At 40.7% G+C, this 15,863-nt stretch overlaps 1 protein-coding gene across 6 annotated transcripts in view; it reads left to right on the top strand.

Moving 5' to 3' along the window:
* acsl3a (acyl-CoA synthetase long chain family member 3a) overlaps nucleotides 1–15,863 on the top strand; it is a 106,242-nt gene that overhangs the window by 39,678 nt on the left and 50,701 nt on the right. For 3 of the 6 annotated variants that reach the window (XM_041214048.1, XM_041214042.1, XM_041214057.1), the window contains one exon: nucleotides 12,071–12,248. In XM_041214048.1, the coding sequence (XP_041069982.1) occupies nucleotides 12,071–12,248 (178 nt within the window). Of the gene's footprint in view, nucleotides 1–10,832; nucleotides 11,004–11,032; nucleotides 11,157–12,070; nucleotides 12,249–15,863 lie in introns of those variants that run through there. The other 3 variants (XM_041214076.1, XM_041214086.1, XM_041214067.1) reach the window with 2 other exon arrangements.

The following is a 15,863-nucleotide window of genomic DNA, read 5'->3' as shown; positions in this document are numbered from 1 at the left end:
TGCTACCTGCCTCTCCCAGCATTTCATGCACCCTGGATTTACTTTCTCATATTCCCTCCTGGTTCCCACACCCCTGCTGAGTTGGTTTAAACCCTCCCCAACAGTACTAGCAAAACACCTTGCAAGGAACTCAGTCTCAGCTCTGTTCAGATGCAACCCACCCAGCTTATACAGGTGCCATCTCCCTCAGAGCCAGTCTCACTGTCCCAGGAATCTAAAGCCCTCCCTCCTGCACCATCTTTTCAGCCATGTGTTTTCCTGGGAGGTGGATGTTCCTAAGTCCCTACAAAATCTTGAGCTATCAGCCTCATTCCAGCCTGAAGCTTTAAATAGTAGAGTAAGTCCTAGCTTAATGATGGTGTTGCACTCTTGAAAAGTGCAACTTTAAATGAAACGTAGTTAAGTGAATCAGTTTTTCCCATTACAACCAATTTAAAGCTGTAGTTAGCTCTTTAGGACCTGTCCCATTAGAAAAAATAATTGGCCTAAATCTTCCTGTCTCCGGATTGTCGGCGATGGGACGTATGTCAGGAGAGCACATCAGGACCCTACAGATGTCCTGACACACGGACATGCACGTGAATCGCCCAGAAAGTTTAAATTTCTGATGGGCTAATTCCCTGCTGCCCGGGACGCTCCACGAACGTCTCCGACCCTGAGCTCAGAGTGGAGACTTGGGCTAGATGTAAGGAACTTACCCGTGTACTTACTCTAGAAATGTTTAAAACCTGGACTGACACCCACTGACCCAATCTAACCACTCGACTACCCCGGGTACTTACCTCACCCACTCTAGCATTTACCCACCCTATTACACTCATTGATTAGAAGATTTGGACTTCAAAAACTTGCCTGGATACAACCAGCTAGTGCCGTAAAAAGGGATGGGTCATCTCCTTGCCCCCAACTCTACTCCGTTTGCCAGACTTAAATGGATGGCGCAGCATCTCCTGTCTGTGTCAGCCAGGATCAGAAGATGCCGGAAGAAATGGGTGGTAGTGTCAAGTCGGTCAATTCTTCGTGGCTGACTGGTAGATCTAGGCCATTGAAACATTATGCACAAAGTTGAAATTCTTTACATTGCTAAACTCCTATGTTTGTAAATGAAATAACTTTTAAATTAAATTAATGTAGAAATATAAAAGAAATATGTTAATCCTTTCTATTTACTCCCAGCTTGCTGACCTCTGGCTTGCTGACCTTTACTTAAATTAGCTAAGTAACAGCCTTCAATCTCCCTTGATTTGGATGTGTGAGCACGTGCACATATTTCTATTTCTTTGTGTGTGAGAGTATGTATGTCTATGCATATCCTCGTGAGCCCCAAGCTTGTAACTACCATTAGCAAAGTAGTAGGACTTTTGTGCTTTCATCAAAAAGTAATGCTGAAAATTGCCTGTGTAACCTGTAATAATAGCTCAGCATTCCTTGGTATGCATTTGTTTCTTCACCTATGATTAATGTTATTAAAGATGCTTTGCTTTGTAGTACCTTCATAGGAGGTGCCAAACGAAAAAGATGAAACCTCCTTTGCTGTGTTTGATACACATTTGTGATGGAAGACTTCTGGGTCCTACAGTCTTTGTAGCTCTTTACATTCAATTTTTTAAAAAAATCTGAACAGGCTAAGATTTAATCCAAATTTGTGGAATATAGTCAGGTTTCACAAGTACAATTCATCAGTAGGTATGTAACTGTGCACGACAACTCAAAGATCAGCTGTAATTGGATTTTGACATGTAAAGACTGCATTGTGTTTCATTATTGAACAAGCATAAAAGTTCCAAAAGAGCATCTCTCCTTCAATACGGTATGTTGCTGATGGTGACGTAAATGCAAGGTTTAGATATATGCGCAAACACTCCATGTTTATAAAATCAAGAAATTTGGACCAATTGTTGTGCTAATGCCATGTATAATGAATTTTCGCTACATTTAGGTGACCTGATTGATACTATTGAATCTGACTCTGGATAGTGTAATTTGTAAAATTTGAATAGCTCTTACTACTCAATGGCAATGTATCCACATCAAAGGCCTTTTATTCTTCAGAAGCTTTGAAATTCCTGGTATGAATATATGGATTTTGATTTTCACAAGAGCAAACTGAATTGAGTAATATTGTTTTAGGATCACAAAAATCCTGAAATTCAAGGTAATAAAAATAAATTCAATTTCCTTGGAACAGTGCTCTTGGGTCCTATTATTGAGGGCTTATTTTCCATTGCAAGTGTTTTGGTTGTCATGATTTTTGGTTCTGTCAGCATTTTTGAAGCCGTTAGTCAACTTTTCCAAGTTTTGTAAGTTGGGATGTACAAATTGGTAGTGGCAGTTTTCACTGCTCTCTCTCTTTTGCAGCAAAAATAATGATGAGGCTATCAGCGCTCATCCTTATTGAAGAGTTACTCAGTCAGCAATTTCTAGCAGTTAAACACAGAATTCGGGAAGTTGCTGTCCAAGATGCCCAACTCCTCCAGAAGCTGCTTGGACAGGTTTTAGCGTCTGTCCTTTTATCCGAGGTAATGTCAAAGTTATGGTATCCCAGGGCTGACAGAATCTACTGTCAGGGATTTGATGACAGCTATAGAGTCAAGGCCAGGGCAAGAGGGGGCAACAAGGCTCCAACTGATGTCCATTAGCCAGAGCTACAGGCTTTGAACTGCACATCGTGTGTCTGATTGGCAGTCTCCTTGCTGACAACCAATAGCTGCTGGGAGTATAAACAGCGCATGGAATCTGTTGCATTTATTTTGAATGATGGGTTCTAACAATCCGAAAACATTCATTTGTGTGTCAATCCTGGCTCTGTTGGCAGACATCAAAGATCCCATGGTGCTATTATGAAGAAGAGCAGGAAGGTATCCCTGGTGGCATTGGCAATATTTATCCCTCAAACCAACAGCACAAAACACGTTATCTAGCCGTTATCGTATTGCTGATAGTGGCAGCTTACTGTGTGCAAATTGGCTGCTGTGTTTCCTACATTATATCAGTGACTACCCTTCAAAGTACTTAATTGGCTGTAAAGCACTTGGAGATGCCAGTGTTCATGAAAGGTACTATATAAATACATTATTTTCAAAAATTTAATTTAGTGCATTTAAGGTGCAGATGGTGGTGGAATAAAGGTGCTGCGTGAAGCAATGCAGTTTATGGCTGGGCCATGACCAAAAGCAGGTAATTGGAGGGTTAAAAAAATATCAACTGCAACTCGGGGCTTTTTTTTATTCTTTCATGGGTTGTAGGCATCGCTGGCAAGGCTATCCCTAATTACCGTCGAACTGAGTGGCTTGCTAGGCCACTTCAAAGGGCAGTTAAGAGTCAACCACATTGCTATGGGTCTGGAGTGACATGTAGGGCAGACCAGTTTTGGATAGCAGATTTCCTTAGTGACATTAGTTTTTACAACAATCAATAGTCACAATTCACAGTCACCATTACAGAGACTAACTTTTAATTCCAGATTTTTAAATATGTTAACTGAATTTAAATTCCAACCAGTTACCATGGTGGGATTTGAATCCGTATCTCCAGAGCATTAGCCTGGATCTCTGGATTGCTAGTGCAGTGACATAACCACTACACCACTGTCCCTCTTTCCACCCCACTGACCCACGCCCAAAGTATGAAAAGTGGATAGATAAAACATGCCAGTTCCAATGGCTAAATCAGGAGGCAGGGAAGAGGACTAGAAGAACCTTGTTGGGAGCACAAAAAAGAGCCACAATTGTCACATTGGAGCTATATGGGTGTAACCACCACTGTATTCTCTGCTCAACTTTCTGGCTTTACAGATACTATTTTTAGACAACGGGGTTGCTATTTAAAGAACAATCTGGATTTCATACTACCTCATCTGTAGCTTGAACACCGTCCTCTGGCCTCCAGCCCTGGCTATATCCCTCCCTCAAATGGCACCTTTTGCCCACCTTGTAAGATGCAGCATGTACCCCTCGTCGCCTCCACACCATGAGCTCTCAGCACCCCCCCCACAACTAAAAGGACTGAAGAAACTGAGAAATAGCATCACAAAGACCATTGAGTAGGTACCACAGAGTGTATCGTCTGGTCTGGTCACCGCGGACCTTCTGGAAAGATATTAATAATGGCATGTCAGCACTCCAGATGCCATGTTCAAGACATCACATACTTATGCAAATTTCTGTATAACACTTAATACCAGACTCGGGATATCTGCAGCTTCTTACTTCACAAGCAAAACTAGGCTTCTCATTTGTAGTCTGCCCTTTGCATTCTTGAAATGAATGCTTAAATCAGGTAGAGCAATTAATACTTTGTAACCTTAAATGAACATGGACATCATTAGCTGAATAATATGTTTTATAATTAGAGAATGTGCTTATCTTTATGAAACAACACATCCTTGAACTTATGAGTAGCACCACAGGAGATTCACTAACTACACATAACACTACCCTATCATTATTCACATATCACTATCATCTTTTAATGTAAAAATTCAAACAAAATTATAAAACAAAAGGAACCCTCCAGGAACACACACAATGGGAGATAGAATGCTTACAGTCTCCTTAATGACATCTGTATGAACTCAAATGTATTCACTTGGCTGCAATGCCTTAACTAACTTGTATTTACTTGACCCACAATTATCTTAACCTTAAAGGGACACAGACTGATGGATCACATTGTATCATATCCTTTGACTTACATTCAGTATAATGCAATGAGATTTGCTAACATGTTTTTTGGCATCATATGCTGTTGTGATATCTGTTCATTATAAATTGTGTTGCACAATAAATTCTGATTTGACTCAAATTTACAGAACCAATTGAAAAAAAATGTATCGCCCTCTAATAAACATGTAGGATCATACGCCGGAATTTTACGGCCCTGTAGCAGCAGAACGGGGCCGCAAAATGCAGCAAGCCAGTCTAATCTATTCACTTTGGCGAGACTGTAAAATCCCGCTGGTGTAAAATTCTGCCCGTAGAATGTCAAAGCACTAAAGTGAAGCAGAGATTTTCCAAGGCAGTCTACTAGAATAATTTACATGCTGTCACTAGGCATAATTGTTCAGACTAGATTAGAAAGTAGAGCACTACTGTGCTTCAAGCTGACTCGAGCAATTGTTTCTTCATATAGAGTCCCAGCAATTTTAGTACTACATTGGAATTATTGTTTTTTATGTATAGTTGAGCAAATAAAGTGTTAGTGAATAATATGAGTGCAACCACCACTGCATTCTCAGCCCAACTTTTATTTTATTTTTATGTACTTATTTTTGAACAAGGTTGCACAGCCATACCCACAGCTCCCATTAATTCTGCCACTTGGTTCTCTTCCTGAACCCGGGCTGGTTGAGGCTATTAATTTCAATTTTTCCCAGTAATTAATATCCGGGACAACTTTTTGCATGAGAGTTTCTCAAAACACATAACTTAAGGGCATGGTTCAGGACAGTGAAACTTGTCAGACCAAAATAGACTGAGATATAAACCTTTTCCAAGGAACACTAAACCACTTATGGCCTTCCGCCTCCAAGATGGCAAGCTTTAATTGTGAATTAAGCTTGAATTTCAAAGAATAAAGTCTATGCAAGCAAAGTTTATGAACATTTAATCCTTTGTGTCAATAAAACTATTGTAGTTTTACAGTAACTGTACAAATTTTAAAGTTGGTCAGCAATTATAATTTGTCTTCGAAGAAAAACAGATTTATTTGAGCACATAAGCTTGGCTGACATTTCTGAGTACTGAGGGAGTGTTGTGCTGTTGCAGATGCCATCTTCTGGAGGAGATATTAAACTGAGACCATGCCTGTCCTCTCAGGTGGACATAAAGTTTCAATGACACTGTTAAAGATGACCCAGGGGAGTTCTCCTGGTGATAAGCAAAATACTGTGGATGCTGGAGATGTGAAATAAAGAAACTAAGTGCTGGAAAATTTCAGCAGGTCTGGCAGCATTTGTGGAGAGAGAAAAAAACGGAATCCAATATGACTCTTCGGAACTGACCCACTGAGTTTTTCCAGCGCTTTGTTTTTGTTTTTACATTCTCCTGGTGTCCTGGACAGCATTTATCCTTTAACACAAAGCAGATTATTTAGTAACGGCCCGTAACTTATGAGCTCCCCAGTGTCGGCTTGGTGGGGGAGGCCGAAGATGTGCTGGTGAATCCCTCTGGGAACTTCCAGTGAAGGGTTTTCCCAGAAGTGCACCCTTACCTGTGGACAATTGCGCTGTGTTGGGAGCCATCCGAAAATGTGGTTTAAATTGCAAACTTAGGATGGTTCCGCCAGGGTTAAACCAATATTTACTCAGAAAAAGTTAAAAGAATTTAAACTTCTTCTGACTAACCATTGTAAAGACCCAGACCGACCCCACGGTACTCCCCCCACATGCCCCATCTCTGACACATCCCTCCAGATCTCCAACCTCTGGCACACACACACTCCCCCGACCTCTGACATCCCTGACTCTCCTGGCCTCCTGAACCTTCAGCTGACCTCTGACCCCAACCTCAGACTCCCGTAATTCCCAGTGGACCTTACCCCGCCCCCATGACCACCTCAGACCCAACCCCAGACCTCTGACCACTCCCATGGACTTCTGACCCCCTCCCCCAGACCTCCAAATCACCCCCCACCCCCCACTCCTTGGACACCCCTATCCCAATCCTATCCACTTACCTTAGACACTTAAATTTTCCCTGTCAATTTCCCTGGCCCTTTAAACTTATCTGCTTTGCGGCAGCAAGTGCTGTAAAAAAGGGGTGTGGCCTCCTTGAATCTACTGGAGCTAAACTTCACTGGAACCTGTGAGGAGTCTTTTGACGCAGGCCCCAAGCAGCTCCTGGCGAACGGAAGTGTCAAGGTAATTTTCCAGACCAGATAAGAAGGTATTTCTTCTAACTCCTGCTGGCCAGCACCTTGCGACACTAGTCGGAAGTTACGGCCCGACATATTTCACGTGGGAGCTCACAGTGCAGCATTTGGCTGCTGTGATCCCTACATTACAAACATGCTTAATTATGTGTAAAACGCTTTGGGATGTCCTAAGATTGTGAAAGCTGCTGTATTAATGAAAGTATGTCCTTTTTTTAAAAAAAAATGTATCCACTGAAGTTTACCTGAAGTGATTCTAGACCACTGAAAAATGTGTGTGTAACAGCACAAGATATTGTGTCCTGAATCTAACATTCTACTATTACCTAAATTGAAACATGTTTAATTGTTTTAGAAAAGCATATCTAGATAAGCGGGGACACTTTGCATGTTTTTGGGTTCAAGTACTTTAAAATGACAACATTTACTGGATGTATTAAGCTATTTAAAGAAATGCCATAGAATGTGGCTGATAATCAACTGGATGTGAACAAACTCGCAAAAGAAATTTAACATAAAATTTGCTTGGTTGTCTTGATACATGTAGTAAAGTGGAATCAACATTCTGCATTTCACTTCCATTAGCCTTGTGGGTCTGGATGTACTGCTCTGTTAAGAACATGAAAGTTGACTTTTATACTTAGTAATTGAAGCAACAAAATAAAGGGAAAAAAAAGAAAAAGTTAACGTTACATTCTTAAAGATACAATTCTTTGGTAGTGAAACATTTTTAAGCTTTCTCAACACTGGAGGGCAGTGTTGATATTTCATTACATGCGAGAGCACTAACCATGTTCCAGTACAAAAACAAAAAATACCTGGAAAAACTCAGCAGGTCTGTCAGTATCTGTGGATAGGAACACAGTTAACGTTTCGAGTCTGTATGATTCTTCAACAAAACTAAGGAAAAATAGAAAAGAGGTGAAATATAAGCTGGTTTAAGGCGGGGTGGGACAGGTAGAGCTGGATAGAGAGCCAGTGATAGGTGGAGATAACCAAAAGATGTCATAGACAAAAGGACAAAGAGGTATTGAAGGTGGTGATATTATCTAAGGAATGTGATAATAGGTGACATTGAGGGTAGAAAGGACGAGCAAGGTACAGATAGCCCTAGTGGGATTGGGGTGGGGGGAAGGGATCGAAATAGGCTAAAAGGTAGAGATAAAACAATGGATGGAAAACATTTAAAAGTAATGGAAATAGGTGGGAAAAGAAAAATACATATAAATTATTGGAAAGAAGGGGGATCGGAAAGGGGGTGGGGATGGAGGAGAGAGTTCATGATCTAAAATTGTTGAACTCAATATTTAGTCCGGAAGGCTGTAAAGTGCCTAGTCAGAAGATGAGGTGCTGTTCCTCCAGTTTGCGTTAAGCTTCACTGGAACAATGCAGCAGGCCAAGGATGGAAATGTGGGCCTGAGAGCAGGGTGGAGTGTTGAAATGGCAAGCGACAGGGAGGTCTGGGTCATGCTTGCAGACAGACCAAAGGTGTTCCACAAAACGGTCACCCAGTCTGCATTTGGTCTCTCCAGTGTAGAGGAAACCGCATTGGGAGCAGCGAATGCAGTAGACTAAATTGAGGGAAGGGCAAGTGAAATGCTGCTTCACTTGCCAGTGCCTGACTTCTAGCACAATTGGGTGAATGCATGTGATTATTCTTAAACAGTTAGTTTCGTGTGGATATATGTGTTCTTCGTCAGTTTTTGACCAATTGTCCAATTTGTGGCATTTCACATCGCTTTTACAGTGCCCCCAGTAATCCAGTGCAAATGGTCTGCAGAGTTGCCCAGGCAAACAAAGGTTAGCATGTAATAAAGAATTCCACTCTTTCTAACAAGTAACAAAAAGGGCAGTTCAAGAGCCAAAGGACAAATAATGGCTATTTGACAGAACAAGTTTTTTTTTTAGTGAAAAGTGCTATTTTGCTGAGCAGTGGTCAATGTTTTAATCGTGATGAGCTTAAGTACTTAAAGGAAAAGTTTTGTTTTATCGCATTTTGCAGAAATCATAAGTTTGTTTAGGAAGAGATCTGTAATTGGTTCTTCGTATTGGTGTTGGAGGGCCAAAGGCACGAAAGTTGGGAGTTTGAAAGCAATTGTGTAAGTGACAGGGGAAGAGTTTACCCAGGAGAGAACGCAGAAGGAAGTGGTGAAGGGGGAAGTAAGTGTTGATTGATAGAAGGAAATGATAGAGATGTCCTCATCTGCGAATGGACAACGGGAATAGCGAGGACACTACAGATGGTAAAATCAAGCTGTTGGCTGTGAATATGGGTAGAAAAGTTTAAATGGAGGGACAAGGAAGAGAATAAGGGAGATCATGAGGACAACATACTCTGAACAGAAGGCAAAGAGTTAAGATGGAGGTTGATTGTGGCAGAAAATGTAACTGCATTTATACAGTCAACCCAGATTAGGGATTGCAGTCTGCAAGGAAAGCCATTGACTGTGAGAAACTGGTCCTCTGAGTTTATGGAACTAAAATCAACCATTTTCTGTTTGTGTATCAAAATCCACTTTCTAATGGTGATTTGGGGAGGGGAAGACTATTAAGATTTTCCATTTAAGTAGGTCAGTTTGAATACAGGATATGAAATTATGATATCTTGATATCATTGATCTTTAGGTTGTTGCATCTGTTATATGGTCCTATACTGGTGCAGTGCAAAATGTGTCTAGCCAAATCTGGTCTGACTGGAGTTGGAGCAACTGAATTAAAATCTGATTTAGCTGTGATGTACTCAATTTTTAGCACCAAATTTTCATTGTCATTCCAATACTTTGACTTAATATATATACATACAAAAAGATGTTAATTTTTAGATCCAGTTTGCTACATATATATGAATATTACTGAAAAGAGAGACGCGTTGCTGAAGCTTTTTGTCTTGCACTCATCAGGACAAATGCAGGAATGTCAAATTTCAAACAGTCTCAACAATTTTTGCTATAGGAGAAAAGGGTTGCTGATTGCTTGGTAATTCGACCCTGATTGGCCAAGGTGTTGCCATGGAGAAAGCAACGAGGAACTTTAGGCACCCCGCATTTCCTGATAATTCAAAAAAATATTTTTATATATAATATAAAAATTAAATGGCATTGGTCCTTTTTTTAAGAGGACTGCTGGATGGCTAATAGGATCCCTGTATTTAAAAAGGGGAGATAGAACCTTGTTCTATCACTGCAGGGTGGATGTGGTTGAAGGTTGTAGTTTAATATAGCGGAGGATGATGACAAAATTCAGAAAGGTATTAATAAGCTTGTTCAATATTGATAAGTGTTAGGTGGTGCATTTTGGTAGGAAGAACCAAGAGACTATATAGTCCTTGGAAAATAAGTATCTAAATGGAGTTGAGAAGCCGAGGGTTAAGGGGGGGTACAGACACACAAATCAATAAATATAGTAAATAATATTAAAGTTAAGAATAATTAATATTTATTAATAAAGTTAATAAAGCACAGAAGTTCATTTCTAGAGAATTGAATAGCAGAGAAATAAAACATTGGTTAGACCACACTTGGATTACTGAGAGCCATTTTGGTCTTATTATAAAAAGGATATAGGGACACTGGCAAAGGTGCAAAACAGAATTACTAGGATAATACCAGAATTAATAGGTTGTACCCATCAACAAAGATTGAGGAGGCCGGGGCTCTTTTTTCCGGAAAAGAGAAGCCTAAGTGGCAACCTGATAGAGGCCTTTACAATGATGAAAGGGTTTGATAAGATAGGCATAGAGATGTTTCCCCATCTGGGGCCAGAAATAGGTGGTCAGATATAAGATGGTTACTAATAAATCCAATCGGAAATTCAGAAGCAGCTTCTTTACCCAGAAAGTGGTAAGAATGTGGTTGAGCTGATTCTGCCATGCCCAATAAAGGCTTTTCCTATTCATAACTTTTAAAACATGAACTGTACTCAGCGTGGAATCTTCTGGAACTGACTTTTCTTTTAAAAATTAGACAATGAAGTGCTGCAAAAGATGGCCACCAAGGATCAAGGGACTCTCTAGTCACAACAACAGGATCATTTGACTTGGTCTGTAGATTCAAAACTGCCACGCTGCCTACAATGGACAAAAGAACACATTCCAAGCTAAGGATGGGTCACTACCTATCTCCTGAGACCAAAAGGTATTTCCTGACTTGAATAAGTCATTCTGAAACCAAGACATTGATTGTCTCAACCCCTGCAGGGTGAATGACTGCAAATGATAATCCAGCTTGTGATTAATCAACTTGACTCCAGTGGCATATTTGGAAAAGGGGACTGTGAGAAACCATATGGTAAGGCAGCCATGTTGATCTCTCTTTTTAGTCTTTAAGTGCTGTCTGCAGAAAGGCTTAGCAGAAAGGGCAGGAAGAACTATGCCTTAAGAACTGAACACTGTAACATCATAGGTTTCCAAACCCACCAATACAACAAAACGACCTCCTGGTAATGAGACTACAAGTAACTAACCTCGTGACCTGCAGAAAGTCCATTTCTTTGTGAGGATTTTACAAAGACTCTGGTATAAAACTTCAGTTGTTGAATTCACCTAGACCACACTTCAGGAGTAAAAACGTCGTCTTCATCACAACTGCAAAGTGTGTTTTCCAAGATGAGCCAATCACATGGATTATGAACTATTATTTTGTTTATATTTTGCAAAAGTGCACAATTCTCCAACTGTACTTTTCTTGAGTGTGTGATTTAAGGGGTGGTGAGTGAGTGATGGAGCGTTTGGTTTTCGGGATGAATGCTTGAATAAATAATCTTCTTTATTTAAACCCATGAGAAGCTTGCTGCTGGTTATTAAAAATGTGCACACCCTCAGGGGATTAAAAAACACACAACCAAAATTGCTTTTCAAAAAACCATACTAATTACCGACAGTAGGGAAGAGAACAGCGGTTTCAGTAGTGTTCTCTCACTCTGTTACAACTCTCTTAGATGTATTTAAAGGAAAGTGAGATAAACACATGAGTTACAAAGAAATGGAAGGACATATTGATGGGGTTAAATGAATTAGGGTGGGAGGAGGCTTATGTAGAGCATGAGCACCATCAAGGACCTCCTGAGCTAAATGGTCTGTTTCTGTGCTTTGAATACGCTGTATGTATACGATATATTTGTGGGTGTGCAGGCTTTTATCTATTTGCAATGTTGCTGCTTTAAAATGATGCATTCATTTAGTCTTTTTTCTTGCCCATGCCAGTTAATTCTTGGAAACTACAAATGGCTCACCTATGATGAGGTCTACCGTCGTGTTGCACATTTTGGTAGTGGACTGGCTATGTTGGGCCAACGACCCAAAGCCAACATCGCCATCTTCTGTGAAACCAGAGCTGAATGGATGATAGCTGCCCAGTCCTGCTTCATGTACAACTTTCCTCGTGAGTAAAACTTAGCATGAATATATCAAAATTCCTATTTAGTTGGGACTAGCAATGTATATTTTGTTGAATTAATCATTTGAAGCGAGCTGGTAGCTACCACAAATAGTCATTTAACTAAATAAAATAGCATTTTGTTTATTAATGAAGGGATATATGGAGCTGTGTCAACTTTGTTTTCTTGAATTTTTAAAAAAAATCAAATTGATGATTTGGCTGTATGGGTGAATATGTTACATATGTGGTAGCATATTAAACCACATAGACTAGGCATTTTTGAAATTTGAGCCCTGGCTTCTATTGATTGTTAACCAATAACCTACCTAACCTGTGTTTAAAAAGTGCAAGTATGAGGGTGTCAGTTGGAAGCAACATTATTCTGAGCTGTAGCGATCAAGGCCAGACATGTCATCTATAACTTTACGACAAAGTGCCAGTTTGGGTAAATGAGGCTTTTGGTGCCCCTTGTACTGTACTATCGCATAAATTGCTGCTTTCTGGAGTGGAGAAAGTACCAGAAAAGCAAGGTATAATAAGTTACTGAAGAAATGTTGTTCAGCCTCGTTACTTTATACGTGTGCTTTATTGAAAGATTTAAATAATGCCAATCTGAATTATTTCAGTTTTTGATATTTTGTATTTAAAATGCCTGCAGACTCTGAATCCAATGTACAATACAACTTTACTGTCAGTGTGATTCAAACCTGCTTCATGTTGACTTTAGATGTGAAGTGTACCTTATTTACAGCACTACACTATTGGTATTACTTATGATGAATAATGTGCTATAGTTTATGTTGAAATATGTTGTTACTATATAAAAATATCAAGTTCAGCATTGTGTCAGTGAGGAAATAATAATGAGCTCCCTGCTCTACTTCTGCAATTTTTTGCAAATAGTATTACTTTCATTCTCTGAACTTGTTTATTTTAAAATGATGGTGCTAAGTATTAAACACCTGCTATTTATAAGAATTTGTGTTGTAATTTAAGTGTGCACCATAAGCTCCCTTTAGAAGCAGACAGTGTTTGCTACCACAGAGTGATCAGGGAACTGAATGTTTCATAAACTAAGTGCTAAAGTTGGGAATTTGGTACAAGTGCAATCACTCTAAGTGTTCCTCAAGCTGTAATTTAGATTAATGTTTCAAATTTGACTCAGAACTTTAAAACTCCAGAAGAAACTGCAAGCCATTTAAGATAAATAGTTAACTGCCACTGATGGGCAGTTTCTGTTAACTGCCAATAAGCTGAAAGTGGTTGCTTAAGTAAGTGTTAATTACTATAACTGGAAGCTGGTTTACCACTTGTCACTTGGGTGTGAGTCATAAGCTCTCTAAGTACACAGTGTTTGCTATCCCACAGAGTGATCAAGGAACTGAGTGTTTCGTAAGCAGGGTGTTAAAGTTTGGTGCAGAAGGGGAAGGGGGTGCTGCTTTTTATTCTTTTTATCAGCTACTGGAGATAAAACAAATGTTTTTTTATCTCCAAGCCAGGAGACTAACTTCTATTACTTCACTAAATTATTAATAAATTAACTAATCGAGTAAGCAAATAAGGTTAGACAGATATGGCAGATAGGTGGTGCATCATAACTACAACATGTGGAAGTTTATGGAAAGCATTGCATCTCTGACAACCGTATCTGCTGTAAGTGTCTGGGGCGTGAGGAACTTTGGCTCAGAGTTGTTGAGTTGGAGTTTCAGCTGCAGACCTTGTGGGGTATTAGGTGTGGAGAAAATTGCTTGGATGTTTTGCTCTACAGAGCAGTCATACCCCTTAGGTTATGTAGAACTTTAGAGTTGGTCAGGAGGGTGTGATTGTGAGTCAGGCAGGTCTGGGGTTCAGGATTAGTGATGGAGACTTCCCAGAGTTGGCGAGAGCACTGGCTCTATAAACAGTGGTGAGGGAGAGGGGGCTTCCCAGAGCCAACAAAAGCAGCAGGGATATAAACAGTGGTGAGAAGCAGCGGGACTTCCCAAAGCCAGTGAGGGCAGCAAGACTGGCCGCCGCCACCAGTAACTAGGAACAGCCAGAACCCGTGTTTGGAAAGGAAATTAAGAGGTGTGACATCACAGGGCAGCATGTAGAGATTGGCTGGTGAGTATTTCCTATTTATCTTATCTAAACCAGGGAAGTTCAATTGGGGTAGGTAGCATATTTATTGAAATAGTAAGAATATAAGCACAGGTAGGACTGGACATTAATTAAAATTTAATCAGTAAAATAATTAATTAAAACACTACAAAGATGGCAGGTGGGTGATGTGTTGCAGCTACAGAATGTGGGTGCTCATGGATGTCAGCATGGTCCAAGGCAAACATGTCTGCGGTAAGTGTCAGCAGCTTGAGGAACTTTGGCTCTGAGTCATTGAGCTGGAGGCCAAACTGCAGACACTACAACTCATCTGGGAAGGGGAAAGCTACCTCTATGCTTTATTCTAGGAAACAGTCACATCCCTTAGGATAAGACTATTTGATTTGGTCCATGGACAGGGACAGGAGGTTGTGACTACGATTGAGGCAGGTGTGGAGATCAAGAAGGTATAAATGGAGGAGCCTCAGCCAATTGTTCTTGCAGCTTGTATGGATGAAAGCTGGGACTACAGGGTGGATGGTCAAACTGACCATGGGATTGAGGTACAGGAAGTCATCCAAGGGGTTGGGGGAACCGAGAGGATCCAGTTGTTGTGGTCCACGTAGGTACCAACAGCATAGGACTAGGAAATAGGCTTTGCTTAGGGAGGATGAGCAGCCAAGGGCTATATTGAAAAGCAGAGCCTCAAAGCCGCAAGCAAACTGGCATTGGGTAAGAAAGATTAGAGACTTGAATGTGTGGCTCATAGATGTTGTGGGAGAAATGGTGAAGTGCGAGTGACTGCCCTTGACATCAAGGCAGCATCTAACCAAGTGTGGCATTAGGGAGCCCCAGCACAACTGGAGTCAGTAGGAATCAGGGAGAAAACACTCCGCTGTTTGGAATCATACCTAGCACAAAGGAAAATGATTGCGATTGTTGGAGGTCAATCATCTCAGTTCCAGGTCATTACCTGCAGGAGTTCCTCAGGGTATTGTCCTAGGCTCAACCATCTTCAGCTGCTTCATCAATGACCTTCCTTCCATCATAAGGTCAGAAGTAGGGATGTTCGCACCATTCACAACTCAGATACTGAAACAGTCCATGTCCAAATGCAGCAAGACCAGGACAATATCCAGGCTTGGCAAGTGACAAGTAAAATTTACGCCACACAAGTGTCAGGCAATGACCATCTCCGACAAGAAGGATCCCAACCGTCGCCCCTTGACATTCAGTGACATTACTATCACTGAATACCCCACTATCAACATCCTGGGGGTTACCGTTGACCTGAAACTGAACTGGACTAGCCATGTAAATACTGTAGCTACAAGACCAGGTCAGATGCTCGGAATCCTGCAACGAGTAAGTCACCACCTAACTCTCCAAAGCCTGTCCACCATCTACAAGGCACAAGTCAGGAGTGTGATGGAATACTTTCCACTTGCCTGGATGAGTGCAGCTCCAACAACACTCAAGAAACTTGACAACATTCAGGACAAAGCCTGCTTGATTGGCACCCTATCCACAAACATTCAC

Source organism: Carcharodon carcharias, chromosome 2, assembly GCF_017639515.1.
Source record: "Carcharodon carcharias isolate sCarCar2 chromosome 2, sCarCar2.pri, whole genome shotgun sequence".
Lineage (NCBI taxonomy): Eukaryota > Metazoa > Chordata > Chondrichthyes > Lamniformes > Lamnidae > Carcharodon > Carcharodon carcharias.
This window is presented reverse-complemented; position numbering and strand designations above follow the sequence as displayed.